Source organism: Panthera uncia, chromosome A2 (genome assembly GCF_023721935.1).
Source record: "Panthera uncia isolate 11264 chromosome A2, Puncia_PCG_1.0, whole genome shotgun sequence".
NCBI classification, from domain to species: domain Eukaryota; kingdom Metazoa; phylum Chordata; class Mammalia; order Carnivora; family Felidae; genus Panthera; species Panthera uncia.
Window position 1 is genome coordinate 140,993,775 of NC_064816.1, and position 17,314 is coordinate 141,011,088.

Genomic DNA, 17,314 nt, shown 5'->3' on the forward strand with positions numbered 1-17,314 from the left:
CTAAGTAGCTACGTAGGTGGCTCAGTTGGTTAAGCATCCAACTTTGGCCCAGGTCATGATCTCGCAGTTTGTGGGTTTGAGCCCCACATCAGGCTCTGTGCTGACAGCTCAGAGCCTGGAGCCTGCTTCAGATTCTGTGTCTCCCTCTCTCTCTATCCCTCCCACACTCACACTCTCTCTCTCTCTCTCAAAAATAAATAAACATTAAAAAAAAATTTAAGAAAGTAAATTGGTAGTTGCCTTGGGCTGGGGAATGCGTTATTGGGAAAACAGGGTGACTGCTAAAGGTTATGTGGGGTTTCCTTTTTGGGTGATGAGATATTCTAAACTTGATTGTTTGCACAACTCAAATCTCTGAATTGTAGACTTTAAAGGGGTGAACTGCGGGGCGCCTGGGTGGCGCAGTCGGTTAAGCGTCCGACTTCAGCCAGGTCACGATCTCGCGGTCCGTGAGTTCGAGCCCCGCGTCAGGCTCTGGGCTGATGGCTCGGAGCCTGGAGCCTGTTTCCGATTCTGTGTCTCCCTCTCTCTCTGCCCGTCCCCCGTTCATGCTCTGTCTCTCTCTGTCCCAAAAATAAAAAAAAACAAAAACAAAAACAAAAACAAAAACGTTGAAAAAAAAAAAAAGGGGTGAACTGCACGGCAAGTAAATTCTAACATATATCATAAACATTTAGTTTTGTCCTCACCTCAAGATAACAAAGGAAGTTGTTAAACAGCCCAATAAAAAAAGAAAATTTCTACTTGGCAGATTCACTGAAGGAAAATCAAATGTTGCTCTCTATTTTCACATACCTCCTATCTGAAGCTCGGGACAGCCCATTCGTCTCATCTGTGTGCTGACAGACTCAATCTCTTGTACCAGTGGCACTAATATTGTCTCATTGATCCACTAGGGAAGAAACAAGGCAAAGATTTCACACACATAATTCTAAAGTATTTCTCAAATAATGATATTCATGAAACACTAAGAATATTTTTACTGTCTTGTACTTGAATATTCTGTTAATATTGTAAAATATTAGTGTAAAAAGTAAAAAAATAGTGTAAAAAGTTATACTCTTAAAGCACATATGCCTGCTTTTTGCTGACGAAAATATAAAAATTTTAGTTAAGTTTTTCTCAAAATTTCCTGTGGTTATTATACTTAGCTAAAAAAGGATAATCTCCGATTTACATTTCTACAGCAATTATCATACATTTATCCATGTCGTGTTTATATTGGTTTGTAATTAATAAGATAGTTTTTCAAACTAACATAATTAACTCAGCAGGCTTACTCAATTTGCTAACTACGTGGAAAACAGATCTATTTGATAGTGGTTTATGCATATTAAAATATTCCTTTAGGATTAGAACTTCAAATGCCACTTTGGATGGCTAACATCAATCCAATTCCGGATGTGAAAAGACTGTCCAAGGAAACACCCCATTTGAGTTGTTCGTGTGTTATGTGTTTCGCGTAGGTGTTCGTGGCAACTTTAACTGCTACTTTAGTTCTGTTTCCATGCTTCTGTTTAACTATAAAATGGAAGGGTGAAAAAGTTTCCGATGAAATACAAGTCTACAATTCCTTATACAAATTTGTGAATTAAGAAATCTATAAAAACAAAACTTTTCAGTAATCCATTTAGCAAGCAAATCAGATACACCGCAAGGCCTGAACTAAATTCCAATGAGGCTATTTACACACTTAGTGTGACTATTCACATGTTTTGCTACAAATATTGATGTCTTTGATCACCGAGTGCTAACCAGACTCTGCTAGTAAGTAGTATTACACAATATTATATGCTATATGCACACTGCTTTTTAAAAAATATCCAAAAAAACTTGAAACTTTCAAGACTGTAATTAGAAATAAAAGAGAGTACAGTACTAGGACATCATTTTACTCATTCATTCTTCCAACATTTACTCAATGCATTGTACTCGCGAGCCACCCTTGGGCTGCAACAAAATTACCCAAGGGGTTCAGGGCTATATTCCCTATGTTGTACCTTTCATCCTCGTGAGGGAATTTTTATGTTTAGAAAGCCATCCAGTGCTTCTGGTTCAAGAAAACAGGCTGCTATTTTCACTACTCCCTCCTGATACCTAATTAAAATTATAGTAAAAGAATAAAAAAGTAGACAAGTGATTTCAACGTATTTCTCGAAGATGTAGAGTGAGTGGATGAGTGTTGAAGGGTGAAATAGTGGAAGAAGTGGCAGCCTCCGTGGAATCCAAGCGGAACTACCTGCAGTGGAGGGGGGCCAGCGTGTCCAACAGAACTTGGGACATACAGAGACTACAGAGGGGCAGAAAGAGGCAGGGCTGAAACAAGGGAACTCACTTATTCTGTATGAATTGGCCAAAGAGAAGAGGGTTCTTCTCTAAAACAACTGAAGAAACTGAAATATTCTGAAGGAGCTTATAATATATATTACCTTCTCTCTCTAACTTAAAAGTTCCCTGAGGGCAAGGACCTCATTTTTGTTTCCCTCATATTTCCAGACATATAAAAGGTTCTGCCAGAAAAGCTCTTTGAAAAATAAAATTGAAAAAAAATTTTTTGAAAAAAAAATAAATAAAACTGCGCTGTTGGGAAGATCTTAATAACTAGATATGTTATTTCTTTATCCACTCCAAAGAAACTGATTTACTAAATATGGAGAGAAAAACAATCTGATGAAAACAGACACCATAAGGTAAATGTCATGTTTATCCTTACATGTGTGCCATCCATATTGCATTTTTCATAATAATTAATTCTGATACTCTAATTAGTAATTAACACCTCTAAATAATATTCTAATAACACACTTCGCATAGTAAGAGGCAACAGTATTGTCTGAAGAGTAATGTCAGAACTTACATTTCTGAACTTAGCTGTCCACGAATCCATATGATCAAGAAGTTGTCTATTCATAGTCACTCTTGCCCAAACCTATTAAAAATATGTTTCAAATGAACAATCAGTGAGGAAAAATCTTGTCAGAAATTGGTCACTTTCCTCAACTCTCAAAAATATGTGGAAAAAAAATCTGAAAAACAACTTCATCAACACTGATATTCATCTAATTAATATGCAAGAATTTTCTTACTACCCACTTGGTTGCTATTCATGCACAGATAGATCTTTAAAATTCCTTACGTTGGTATGTTTAAAAAACATTCCTGCTTTAACAAAACAAAAATCTTATTTTTGGTATTAAACTGATAAAGTTCAAATGTTCTAATCCAAATGTATTTTAAAAGCAGGAGTCTTGTATATACAAAGTACAAATAGATACTTGAGATACCTTCTTATAAATGAATGCAGAAAAATGTTTTAGGCATGATACTAATGTCAACTGTATGCAAGGAAGACTAAAACGTACAATACAATTCAGTTTTAGATACACGAAGTTACATAGGAGTCTCTCCAGTGTTTAATGTGTGCCAGATTTATGTTTCTGGCCAGTGAAAGTGAAGACTACAGACAAAAAATGTTCCAGAAGTAGAAGAGACTTTCTAACAATCTGCCATCAGAAATATTAAGTCATTTTTATTTTCCATTTACCTCCTCTGCAGCTTGTTTAGAACTGAGATCAGCCTCATCTTTGTTAGCACACGGGGCCTGAGACCTACAGGCAAGCTGATACTGAAACTTCTTCAAAGTCTGTGCATAATCTCCCATGGAACGATTGTAGTTCCAGAAGGTAGGACTGGTGGAAGGCGAGGTAGAATCTGGACTCCCTACAATAATGAATTTAAAGAGCATCAGTGTGTGCTGTAGTAACTGTGACACTTAGAGTTAGCACACGAACACTGGGTATCTGGGCACCTAGGCGATGGCAATCAAGGAAGACAAAGCCCCAAGGGACTCTTCTCTCCCCTCCTCCCTGACATTACCTCTTCTTTAGGGAACACAGACTGCCTGTGCTAAAAATTAAAAAGAACATTTTCTGAGCAATATCAATCAAGTGGTTGAAAGTATCTGTTTATTTTTGTTGTAAAATTAAGCTTGTTTCATTCTCTAAGACTTTCAAATGACTCAGCAAGAAACAAACAAAAGACAAATTTCCTCAGGAAATAAACAGGCTAAGGAAGTTCCTTGCCTGAATTTTTAGTAGCTCTTTCTGAATGGTACGACTACAGCTTCCTATTAATAAACTACTCTGTGGGCCAGCAGCTCCACTCACTCTTCCCTGTACTACACTGCATTCTCTTTATAGCCTGTAATAATTCCTGCGTTGCATTCAAAGAGACTGCCGATTACACTTTTAAATTTATAAATTTACTTTTAGGAAATGTTAATACTTAATATGGGGACTTAATCCTCTAGAGGATTCTACCAGAGCAGTTATTACACTTTAAGGCTACAGTCTGTCTTTTTACCCAAACAGAATTTGAGTTCCTTGAGGGCAGGAAATATTATTTTTCCCCAGCATCCCTGTGAGCTGATGCTGTGGCTGCTCTGGAGAATTCAGTAGGCTTTGGGAAACCTATCAGCTTGGATTTCACTGCCCAAGTGGGAAATGGTAATGAGGCAAAGGAGAGGTAGGGTTGGACTCAGACCCTTTTCTCCTACCTCTATCCCCTGTAGCCAGCACAGGGCCAAGAACCTCAAATGGCCACATTCTTGTAGATAAGGAAAAAATCTGTCCACTGGCACCAGGAGATAATAAGGAAACTCATCTAAGTTGTATGGGGATTTAAAAATTATCCATTTACATATGGGTTTAGAACACCCATTTATACTACCTGTGAAATCCAGGAACCTCCTAGCCCAGAAATTACCTAAGTTAGTTCAAGGTCATAATACTCCTTAGGTACTTGGCAGAGGCAAATACAAAACTGCTAGGAGACAAGGCTTGTATCCAGCCTGCCCAGGATAGAAAAGCACAGATAGAACTGTACTGCAGATAAACTTACCAAAAACAAACAAGAAATACATAAATCACAAGAGGAAACAGGGTTCCAAGCAAAGGAATCAACAAGACAAAAATGTGAGTATTTAATCTTCGAGAACTTTAGATAACTGAACTACAGGACAGAGACTTTTAGAAAGTCATGTTTAAAGTGACTGAGATAGGAAAAAATTGAAAACATAAGAACAAAACAAGATACACTAAAATAAATCATGCATATATGAAAGAGAACCAAGTAAAACCTTGAAAACTGGAGAAAAAAAAAGAACCCACCCACAACAAATGAAAAAACTCAGTGAGTTAAACAGCAGGTTAGATACTGCTAATGGAAGAACCAACCAGCAGCACAAACTGTGGGGTGAGGGGGACAACAGAAGAATGCCAAACTACTAAATGCAGAAGAAATGAAAGTATTAGAAAGTCTCCATTTTGCAACCACCACTGCGTTAACTCATTCAGATGCTAAAACCACCAGGTAAAAGGCTGTTGGGGAACAGGACTCACAAGTCTCAAAGTATCGCACTATAGATTATTTATTAATTACAAAAGGGAAAGGCCAAGGTTGCCATCATCTTGACCAACTGATCCAATTTAATCTCACCAATAAAGGGACAAAATGGTATCATGGGTCTCCTGATGTGATATGCTGAAAGGAGCACACTGCCACCTAAGTTGTAGTCTTGCCAAAAAATCGTATTTAAACTGATTCTTATCTAATCCAATAATGAAAAATGATCACACAAATCCAAATTTGCAAAACAACTAGGCTGACTTCTTCAAATGTAAATGTCATAAAAAAACAAAACAAAGAAGCACAAATGTTCTAGATTAAAAAGGACAACAGAAGCATGGCAGCTAAATATGGAAAAATGATCCTTGATCAGATCCTGCACCAGTAAAAGAAAAAAAGCTACAAAGGCCATTATTGGGTCAATTGGAAGAAATGTGAATATGAATAACACTAGTATCTCAAGTATGGTAATTACGCTATAGTCAGAAAGGAAAATGTTCACATTCTTGGGAGATGCATTCGAAATAGTTAAGGATGAAGTGACCAGGCAGCAAAAAAAGTGTGTGAGAAAGAGTAAATGTGAGTGTCTGGTTTCTTACTATTGGAGAAAGGAGTTACAAATATGAAAAGGGAGGAGGCTAGAATAAACCCTGCATAGTTGGACTGCAATTGGAGGTATCAGTATGTACTCATGGTTTTTAATATATAGATGGATGGATATGGAAACCCATATAGGTGTATTTGTGTGTGTATATATACATATATATTCCTGGCTGTCTGTTGAGAGGACCTAGAGTAATGATACCACATCAACAATGACATATCCAGTGCCCAGACATTAATTTCTCAACATCATTCTCCGCTAAAAGCAATCATGGTCCCCTTGGAGAAATGGACTGACTCCAGAGCTAGTTAATCAGGAAAGTACAAGAGAAGCCTGGACTATCTTGTGGTGCTAGACAGTAAAACAAAACAACAAACAAAAACCAGAAACCAGAGGATCCCACTACCCAAACCTGAAACAATCTAACCACTAAAATAAATGACATAATTGGGGAGAAGAAAAAGTTCTTACCTTGCAACAGAATGCCAACAAATGAACGTAAAAGGTGGTTGCACAACAATGTGAATACCACTGAATTATACTCTTAAGAATGGTTCAAATGGTAAACCTTATGCATATTTTAAACAAAATATTTAAATTTAAGCAAATTTTAAACAAAACCTTATGCATGTTTTAAACAAAACATGTTTAAAAATGTAAAAGGGAATAATATAGAAGGAATGATGGAATGAGATAGCCACTACAACACAGTAATAATTTTGAAAAGAAACTTAAAAGGATGTTAAAGCCAGTAAGTCAAATTTGATGAGGAAGAAGATACTTATATAGTCTCAAAGTAGCTCCTCACAAAAATACTTACTATTTAATTTATATAAATACTGAATTACCTAAAACCTACAGGCACAGAGAGTTCAAAGTATAAGGATGGACACGGATACACCAGGCAAATACTAACAAAAGAAAATCAGTACAGCTGTGTTAATATCAGAGAAAACAGATTTCAAGGCAAAAAGCTTAAGATAAAGATAAAAGAAATAACTGACCAGAATGATATTAACAATCATGAATTTATATGCACTTAACATAATTTCATATACATTTAGCAAATTTAACAGAATTACGAGGACACATTTAATGTAAAACAATCAGTGGGAGCTTTTAACCGACTTTCTTACTAATAGAGCAGGTGGATGAAGATTAAGAAGATAAAGAATTTAAGAACACGTTCAGGAAGTTTGGTTCAATGAGCAAATATGGAGCCAAGTATGTAGAGACTACGCCATCCTTTTCAGCATACCAAAACCCATTTATAAAAAGTGATCACACAACAGGCCTAAATGCAAGTCTTAAAAAATACCAAAGAATTAACAGGGTAGAGGTCACAATCTCTAGTGTAGCACAATTAACTTAGGAGGAAAAATAAAAGATAATCAAGCCTTCATTTCAATGTTTGGAAATTAAAAGCAACACCAATCACTAATATAACTTTTAAACAATAATAACACTTTTAAGTAAGTCCTATGGATCAAAGAGGAAATAAAAATGGAAGCCAGAAAATATCTCAATAAGACAAAGATAGGGAGAGGGAATGACATAGGTTGTTCTTTGCATTATACTCTATATAATTTTCAGAAAACTTGAAATAGTTCAAAATTTCACAAGAAGAAAAAGCATGCATCGACAAATAACAAGATAATATTGATTTGTTTCTTTGACATTTCTGGCACTTTCAGGCAAAATTAAATTAAAAATCAATGGAGAGATTTCAAGTGACACAAAGAGCCATGGTCCAATAACGGACTTCCTCATTGTGGCCATGCTTTAGCACCTAATGTGCTTTCTGTGAAAGTTCCTGAGGGGGAAAAATCATTACGTGGCTCAATAACCTAATTTGGTTTCAAATAATTGACTTTGTTATAATCAAATCCACCCCAAATGGATTAAGATTTGCTAACACTGTTTCTCAAAGTAAACTAAAGAGAAGTTCGAAAATGTTCTGAAAAACAGCAGCACTTCTGGAGTAAATATGTTCTCCCTCCTTTATCCCTCCCTGTCATGCCAATCTTCCCAAGGACCAAAAAGAGACAACTATCACTTCAATAAGCTTTGCTCTGCACCGCTTCAAAAACATTTTATAGCCTCAATTTTTGAATAGAAAGTATAACTTATATATAGAAAAAGCTTTCAATCTTAATGTAGATAAAAGGTTCAAGAATTCTCAGTTCAACTGCATTTTACTTTTTTTTTTTTTAATTTTTTTTTTTTTTTACGTTTTTTTTTTTTTTTTGGGACAGAGGGAGACAGAGCATGAACGGGGGGGGGGCAGAGAGAGAGGGAGACACAGAATCGGAAACAGGCTCCAGGCTCCGAGCCATCAGCCCAGAGCCTGACGCGGGGCTCGAACTCACGGACCGCGAGATCGTGACCTGGCTGAAGTCGGACGCCCAACCGACTGCGCCACCCAGGCGCCCCTGCATTTTACTTCTTAAATTTGGTGCACTTAAAATTCTAACTCTACAAAATATAAGAACAAAATGTATTTCTCTCTTAAGCTACACATATTAGTAAAAAAGAAGTATTTATGTACAGTTATCAAAATAATGAAAACAATAGGGTAAGGATAACATAAAAGCAACACCAAAAATGAGAGGTGGATCTGAATAAAAATATACATACCCAGCTTAACTCTATGCTGTTTCTCTTCTTCACTTCTAAGAAAAGTATCCAAAGTTCGTAGGTCTGTCATGTAGTCTTCTTTGTCAGTAGGCGAGTTATAGACGGTGGGTGAAGAACGGTAGCGAGATCTCAACCCACTGCCCTCCACTGGTCCGACAGTTGTAGGGTATGGAGAAGAAGGAGAAGGACTATAGCTTGCCAACTACACAAAATAAAAGAACTTTTTCTTATTGAAATTTGCTTTTGTGTTGGTTTTTGACTTTCAGAAGGTAACGCACCCATTAGAACGGCCAAAATCCAGAACAGTGACAACACCAGAAGTCGCTAAGGATGTGGAGCAACAGGAACTCTCATTCACTGCTGGTGGGAATGCAAGATGGTACAGCCACCTTGGAAGACAGTTTGGAGGTTTCTTGCAAAACTAAACTACACTTATCATCTGATTAGCAATCGTGCTCCTTGGGACTTAGCCAAAGGAGTTGAAAACTTAGGTCTGTACAAAAACCTGCCTACAGGTATTTATGGCAGCTTTATTCCGTAATTGCCAAAACTTGGAAGCAACCAAGACATCCTTTAGTAGGTGGACGGGTAAATAAGCTGCGGTACATCTGCATAATGGAATATTATTTGGCATTGAAAAGAAATGAGCTATCAGGCCATGAAAAGACATGGAGGAACCTTAAATGCACATGACTGACTAAAAGAAGCCAATCTGAAAATGCTACACTGTATCATTCCAATTATATGATGTTCTGAAAAAGACAAAACTATGGAAAAAGCAAAAGGATCAGTAGTTGCCAGGGATCGGGGTCAGGAGTGGGACAGGATGAATAGGTGGAGCATGAGGGACTTTTAAGGCAATGAAATTACCCTATATGATACCGTACCATAATGGTGGGTATACAGAATTATATAGTTATCTAAACCCACAGAATGTACACAACCAAGAATGAATCCTAAAGTAAACTGTGGACTCTGGGTGATAATGATGTACCAACGCAGGTTCATCAACTGGAACAGATGTACCACTCTGGTGGGGGATTTTGATATTGGGAAGGCTGTGCCCGTGGGGGGGCAAAAGGTATAGGACAGGTCTCTGTACCTTCCTCTCAGTTTTGCCGTGAAACTGTTTTGTTTTGTTTTTTGAGAGAGTGAGCGAGCGAGCGCAGTGGGGAGAGAGGCAGAGAATCCCAAGCAGGTTCCACATCAGGGCAGAGCCCCAAACCAGAGCTTGATCCCACCACCTTTGGGTCATGACCCAAGCCGAAATCAAAAGTCAGTCGCTCAACTGACTGAGCCACCCAGGTGCCCAAACCTAAAACTGTTCTAAAATATAAAGTCTATTTTTTTTAAAAAGCACTATGTGCACGTCTTAAAAAATGGAAAGTTTGAAGACAATAAGTCATACTTAGAACTACAACCTAGAGGTAATATAATCCCTTTTCATATTTTATGTATTTTCAAAATTTAAGTGCATATAGCTATATCAATATATCGTTTTTACATATTTTTTAAACAAAACAATTGTTTTTTAAACCTCATTTTTAACTTTTTTTCTACGAGAGAGAGAGAGAGAGAGAGAGAGAGAGACAGACAGAGACAGCACGTATGTGTGCGCACACAAGTGGCAGAGAGGCAGAGGGAGAATCCCAGCCCCGTGTGGAGCTTGAACTCACAAAGTGTAAAATCATAACCTGAGCCCAAATCAAGAGTCGGACGCTTAACCGAGTCACCTAGGTGTCCCTAAACCTCATTGTGTTTTTAAAGGTAACCAAGGATTTTCCTATAAAAATCCTCTGTAATATTATTCTTACTAGCTATACAATATTTCATTATACATACGTACCGTTATTTATTTTTACATTCAATACATTTGAATTATCTACAAGATTTGGCCACTGTAAATAATGCTAACATCTCTGTACATAAATCTTTTCTTTTCTTTTTAGTAAGTTCCACACCCAACGTGAGGCTTGAGCTCACGACCCTGAGATCAAGAGCCACATGCCCTACCGACTGGCCAGCCAGGTGCCCCTACATAAATCTTTTCTTAATTTCTGAGAAATGTCCTTCAGGAGATTCTTAGAACAGAAATGATCTGATCAAAGCATATGAACATTTAATACATATTCCGATTCTATTAAATGAAAATGTTGTGCTAAGTACTATTCAGAAAAAAGTTGATAGGCGGACCTATTTTGGTATATGTCCATTTCACTATTTTAAAATGTTTATTGGATATAGAAGAATTTTAAAAAATTTACATTTAACTTGTGTTTCCTTATGAAGTTAAACACTTTAAAAATATGGAGGCACGTGGCTGCCTCAGTCAGAAGAGCATCCAACTCTTGATCTCAGGGTTGTGAGTTCGAGCCCCAAGTCTGGTGTAGAGACTACCTAAATAAATAAAACTTAAAAAAAATACAACTACTGGTCACTGGTACTACCTATTTTATTAACTACTTACTCCAGTATAGTGGCAAAAGAAATAAAGTTGAAAAAAAAAGAAAAACGTTACTCCTCTTCCACATCGATTTTTCTTTTTTTTGAGAGTGAAAGAGAGCGTGAGTGTGTGAGCAAGGGAGAGAGGCAGAGGGAGAGTGAGGAAGAGAATCTTAAGCAGGCTCCATGGTCAGCACAGAGCCCAACACAGGGCTCAATCTCATGACCCTGAGATGGTGACCTGAACCGAAATCAAGATTTGATGCTTAACTGACTGAGCTACCCAGGCGCCCTGCTTTCTCTTATTTATTTTTTTATTAAAAAAAAAAAAAAAAAAAGTTTTATTTGAGAAAGAGAGCATAAACAGGGAGAGGGGCAGAGGGAAAGAGACAATCCCAAGCAGGCTTCATGCTCAGCACGGAGCCCGACCCAATCCCACAACCCTGGGATCTGACTCAAGCTGAAATCAAGAGTTGGCCACTGAACCGACTGAGCCACCCAGATGCCCCCTTCTCTAAGATCCTTCTATATGCCATGATGATATCTGCGCTATTCACTAATTGGTTTATTTTTGCTGAGGGGCACATCTTATGCATAATGTACATTATTTTATTTTATCCTCTCGATAATAAGTAAATATTACTACCATACTAATTTCAGATATGAGAGATTAGGTAATTCACTCACGATTGTCCCAGGATTTCAATCCAGTTTTCTGACTCTAGAAATGCACTGTACTAGTCCCTTCGTTTTTGTCTATGTTTCAACATTTCCAAAATCAAAAGTTGAAAAGTTTCTTGAAAACTTAAAAGAACTCAATGACAAAACTTCGGAACCCTAATATATTCTGCAGATATATTTGGTTAAAGTTCAAATTTTTTCTTATTTATTTAGGTTTTCTACCTATTAGTCAATCTCGGCATTTTTTCCCTAGAAAAATTACTATTCCATTTCATTAACTTTTCCATGGTATTAACTTGGTTCAACAAATATGTATATATAGCATCGATATTTCATATACTATGCTAAGAAAACAAACAAGAATAAAAACACACAATCCTGTACTCAAGAAGGTTACAGTCTAGGAGAAAAAAGATAATTAATGTTACCAAGTTTATACAGAGCTATTTAGTACAGATTAATAGTTTTTAAGAAATAAAAATAACTTACATATTCAAGAGTAAACTATGGTGTTTCCATTAGATGAGTATTAAGTAGCCATTAAACAGAAATTATGTTTGGTTGGTAAAACTATGAGTGATTTTTTTTCTCATGAAAACAAAAACTGTAAGTCATATTTGCCTATGGGTTATTAATTATCACTACACATACATTTCCTCATAAAATTTAACTTATACAAAATTTTCTAAATGTTATTATTTGCCAAAATTGTTATTGGGTAACCAGTAGTATGCAATTTCATTACAAAGAAATATTACGTAACGGGTAAGGGCAGTGTGTTGATTTCACTTCCAGACATTCCTCATTTAACTAGCAGCTGTAGGGATGTAGTTCTAACTAGTGAGAGCATCTGAAAACGTGACCATGCCCCCTTTAACACTCCTTTTATATTCTTACACTTCAGGCAGGAGTCACAATTTCAAATTTGTCAATTTTGCTTCTATCAAACCCACTTTGTGGAAGTTGGAATGGAGGTTTCTAGTCATCCCATGAAGGGTGGTGCCCATCATGAAGAGTCAAACTACACAACAATCCCAGTTTTTAGCTTAGGAGATATTCCACATGATGAAAAGCATTAAGATTCTGTAACGATATACAAAAGTTTCATATAAACAAGCAAAGAAAGAGGGCAAACATAGATTTAAAAAACTAAAGTAAAAAAATTATCATAGTCTCAACTTGTTTGAAAGACCCTGCAGAAAGATCCTAGAGGGTGACTCTCAGTCCATTATCTTTCCAAAAGCTGATTTTTTTCTTTCATTTTAGGGTGTGGTATACATAACGTCTGACTAGGTATCAGGATCTGGGTTCTGTTCTTGGCTTTTAAATGGGCAATTTGGGCAAGCCAATTACCCACTGTTTCTCAGTCCTGTCAGTGAGAAAATGAGGAGTTTTGATTCATTTGGTGATTTTCAAGGTAGCTCCCAATTCTAAAATAATGTGACTGGCCAGGAAAAAAGATTCATTACCTTATTATAACCACTGATGGGAGAGTAAGTCACTCCAGGGCTATAGGAACTGCTGCCACCTGATGACAGACCTTGCAGCTGAGGGCTGTATCCGGTTATACAGCTGGTGGTGAACTTGGGGCTGGTACTGGGTGAACGAGATGGGCTATAGCTCAACACGCTCTGACCCTGAATTGAAGGAGAAGGTGGCGAGGGAGGGATTTGGGTTGCTGCCAGATCGTGTGGAGGAGTAGTCTGTACAACTAGAAGGAAGGAAGGAAGGAAGGAAGGAAAGAATGAATGAATGAATGAATAAATAAGTAAATAAATAAATAAATAATATGTGCGTGCATGTGTAAGTAAAATTTCTATAAAAACAGACTTAATGAAATGAATCTTTTTCTTCAGGAAAAGAGAAAGTAATAGAATAACTTGGCTGTTAAATTACATATTATTACCTAAGGACACAAAATAGTGGTTTACCATTTCCATACAGTTTAAAGTAAGAGATTAGCTTCAATCCATAAGGGTTAGTCATTTAATTTTAACTGTGATTAAACAATGGAACAAACTTTCATGAGGTTGTTGAATAGTATTTCCATTCAGTTTATACAAATAGGAATGATAATCATTGGTCTTAAGACAATTTATTATAGACTTGTTTAATATAGTTGAACCAGATGGCTTTAGAAGTCCCTTCCAGCTGAGTCTATAAAAAGGGCAAATTAAATTGAGAAAGATTTATTGCCAACCTTTCCCCCACCTTTGCAAAAGATATAAAACACTTACCAGCTGTTTTCAACCCTAAAAGTGTTTGCTGTCCAGGGCTAACAACCAGACTTGTTGGTGCCACAGTATATTTGAAATACCTCCAAAAATCAAATAAGGCGTTTAGGCTGAAGAGGGACGCAAGGGCAAGCTCTGGAAGAGAACAGTTTATTTTTTTTAAGGGGGAGGATGGAAGGGATAACATTTAAAGGTGAGTGGAAAACAAAACCCTTCATACTTTAGCAATTTAACAACAAAACTGAAAACTATCTTCTTAGTCCTCATAACAGTTACCATTTAATGAATGTCTATTAGGTATAATGTCTATGGCATTTACTAGTAAATTTCAAAATATTATCAGGCACCTGGCTGGCTCAGTTGGTGGAGCATGCGACTTGATCTCAGGGTTGAGTTGGAGCCCCACGTTGGGTGCAGAGATTGCTTAAAAATAAAAAAATCTTAAAAAAAAAATCACTAACCCTCACAACCTTGTACAATAAACATTTTCACCTTCAGTTGACTAGAGGAGTCAAGTGACTTTTGCAAGAGCACACAGCTAGTTACCGAAGTCATGATTATACACTCAGGTATGCAGATCCCAAAACTCTTGCTTATTAAATTTTTTAATGTTTATTTATTTTTTGAGAGACACAGAGAGATAGAGCACGAGCAGGGAAGGAAGGGGCAGTGAGAGAGAGGGAGACACAGACTCCGAAGCAGGCTCCAGGCTCTGAGCTGTCAGCAGAGCCCAACGTGGGGTTCGAACCCACGGGCTGTGAGATCATCACCTGAGCCGAAGTCGGACGCTTATTCGACTGGGCCACCCAGGTGCTCCCAAAACTCTTGCTTATTCACTTGCCACACCATGGACTCCACATTAACATGTGTATTAGACTAGAAATTCACTTTAATGGCCGTAAAGACTCTTTATACCCTCTTTATACTGAAGAGCAGAGAGAAGTAGAGAGGAGGACAGAACGAGGAACCTGAGGAAGGCTTTAATGGAATAGAAATCTGATTGTTCTTGAAAGGAGACATGGTAGGGATTTAGGGAAGGCATTTCAGAGAAAATAAATGCGAATCACCACCACCAACAGTTATTTTTCATCAGAGAACTCTAATGATTACCTGGAACTGTACTGTTTAATTACTAGAATGTTCCTTCCATGAGGGCAAGGATCTTGTTCCCTGCCTGCTATATTCCCAGTTTTTGGAACACACTACACACTTGAATATTTATGGAGTGAAGGAATGAATACTAAGCTGAATTAAGCATGAATGCAGTTTTTCATTGGTAGCAAACCTAATCACGGTAAAAATTAATTACTTACCGATATACCAAAGGGGCCAGTATGTCACATTATAATATGAACTAATCAACTTTCCAGTCCTGAAAAAATTAAGAAGGCTTTTCAAAATCTTAAAAAACAAACAAACAAACAAACACAAAAACCAAACAACAGAAAACACCTAAAATCAAAAAAACACAAAAACCTGTGGAACCAACCACTGTCCTCTTTAAGTTTCACTTTTTTTGATTAATTAACTTACATTTCAGTATATATCATTCCAGCCACAGATACATTTAGGAGTCCCCAGGCTAAAACCACTTTCTTAGCTTCTGTTTCTTTTCTCATCTTGATGGTTCTGTCAATAAGGGAAGCACTAGGATTTGCCTCCCCTTGCATCTATCCAAAAACAAAAAAGCACAGGAATTACCGAAGAGAAACCACTTCCCCATTTAAGAAATCCAACTTGTGTCCTTTATAATTGGAACTAAAAACTGCACATATTTTCCCTTATCTTTAATGTCTTTCCAAAAAATTTTATTTATTATTGTATGAAAAGGAAGCCCTAAATTATAACTTTATAGGCACCATATTGTAATCAATAGGGAACTTGCTCATCACTTCAGAGAACACTTCCAATGAATAAAAATGTCTTATTTTGTAATTTAAAAGGGTGGTGATTTTATGTGCAATTATTCCGTATTGTTTTGGAATGTCACAAAGACTAGCCCCTCAAAATACCAAGCTTTGAGAGAAAATATTCCATATTAGCTACAAGCCATTAAAAACTCTCCTCTTGGGGCGCCTGGGTGGCTCAGACGGTTGAGCCTCCGACTTCAGCTCAGGACATGAGCTCATGGTTTGTAGGTTCGAGCCCCAAGTCGGGCTCTGTGCTGATAGCTCAGTGCCTGGTGCCTGCTTCGGATTCTGTGTCTCCCTCTCTCTCTCTCTCTCTCTGCCCCTCCCCCGCTCATGCTCTGTCTCTGTCTCAAAAATAAATATAAATATTAAAAAAAAATTTTAAGGCTCTCCTCTTAACATCTTCACGCAGAAGATCGTAAACAACTCTGCACTCGGACCGCTGGGCGCCAAAGATCCCAATTTTGTGTTGCCGCCGGTAAAGTGTGAGGACTGAAGTTTTATAAGGGTGAACGCTCCTGTTGTGAAGGGGATGAGAGCGACTGGGGAGTGTGCAGTTTGGGTCCACGCGGGATTTATATTTCCTTTGTTTCGCTAGGCCTCATCTCCGGCAGAAAAACATTAAGACTTCCATATCTGGAGTCGTTGCCCAGAAAGTACAGAGCAGCGCTCTTCCCGCCACCCAGTCCGCGAGTCAAAACTACCCAGTCCCGAGAGCTTCCCTCCCTGGGTCTCCCAGCACAAACTTCAGCAACCCCTATCATTTCTTTCTTCCTTTCCGCTACAGGTGGAGGGACGCCTGGCCACACCCCCCTTTGGCTGAACCCTCTGCAGATCCGCAGTCGTGGAAACCCCACAGCACGCGTGGACTCCGCGTCCACTAAGCACAAAAATAACCCCGAAAACCCACCATGTTCTTCGGCCGGAAGCTGCTGGCTCGCGCCACTCTCTACTGCACATGCGCGAAGCCAAGCACTAAGGCGTAGGCAACCAGTTTGCCGGACGACAGTTACCGGAAGAACGGACCTTCTCGCGAGAAGAGGAGGTTGGGGAGGGCGGCTGGGAGCCCTAGGGCTAGGAACGTTACCAGGGAAACAGCTTTAGGGTTTGTGCCTCCCGCTCAGCTGCGGGGAGGAGGTTGGGCAGCAAAAATTCAGACCAAGCTCTGAACCCGCAGTAAAAAGAAATAACTGTAACAAGCTGAATTTCTATATACTGATATAACTTTAGCTTCCTTAGAGCATTTATGGACTCACTTTTTAAAGCAGATTTTATTAAGCAGGGTAGCTAATTGTAGGGTAAAGAATGTGGTAATGTGTCCAGACGCCCATCAGCCTCAGCGAAGCATTTCTCACAAAAAAAGTGTTCTGACCCAGTGTAAATTCTTAAATATCCCTGTG

General features: G+C 38.0%; 1 protein-coding gene across 6 annotated transcripts in view; it reads right to left on the bottom strand.

The window, feature by feature from the left end:
* The window catches only part of TMEM209 (transmembrane protein 209), a 36,211-nt gene extending 18,964 nt beyond the window's left edge, over positions 1–17,247 (bottom strand). For 4 of the 6 annotated variants that reach the window (XR_007460083.1, XR_007460084.1, XM_049641861.1 and 1 more), the window contains exons 1-9: positions 16,825–16,907; positions 15,538–15,674; positions 15,318–15,376; positions 14,008–14,139; positions 13,240–13,481; positions 8,648–8,849; positions 3,545–3,720; positions 2,858–2,929; positions 796–892 (exon numbers count right to left, since the gene is read on the bottom strand). Coding sequence is in view for 4 of the 6 variants with exons in the window: in XM_049641861.1 (XP_049497818.1) it covers positions 796–892; positions 2,858–2,929; positions 3,545–3,720; positions 8,648–8,849; positions 13,240–13,481; positions 14,008–14,139; positions 15,318–15,376; positions 15,538–15,674; positions 16,825–16,827 (1,120 nt within the window). In the remaining 2 variants the exon portion in view is untranslated. Of the gene's footprint in view, positions 1–795; positions 893–2,857; positions 2,930–3,544; positions 3,721–8,647; positions 8,850–13,239; positions 13,482–14,007; positions 14,140–15,317; positions 15,377–15,537; positions 15,675–16,824; positions 16,908–17,170 lie in introns of those variants that run through there. The other 2 variants (XM_049641863.1, XM_049641865.1) reach the window with 2 other exon arrangements.
* Between the last annotated feature and the right edge of the window lie 67 nt (positions 17,248–17,314).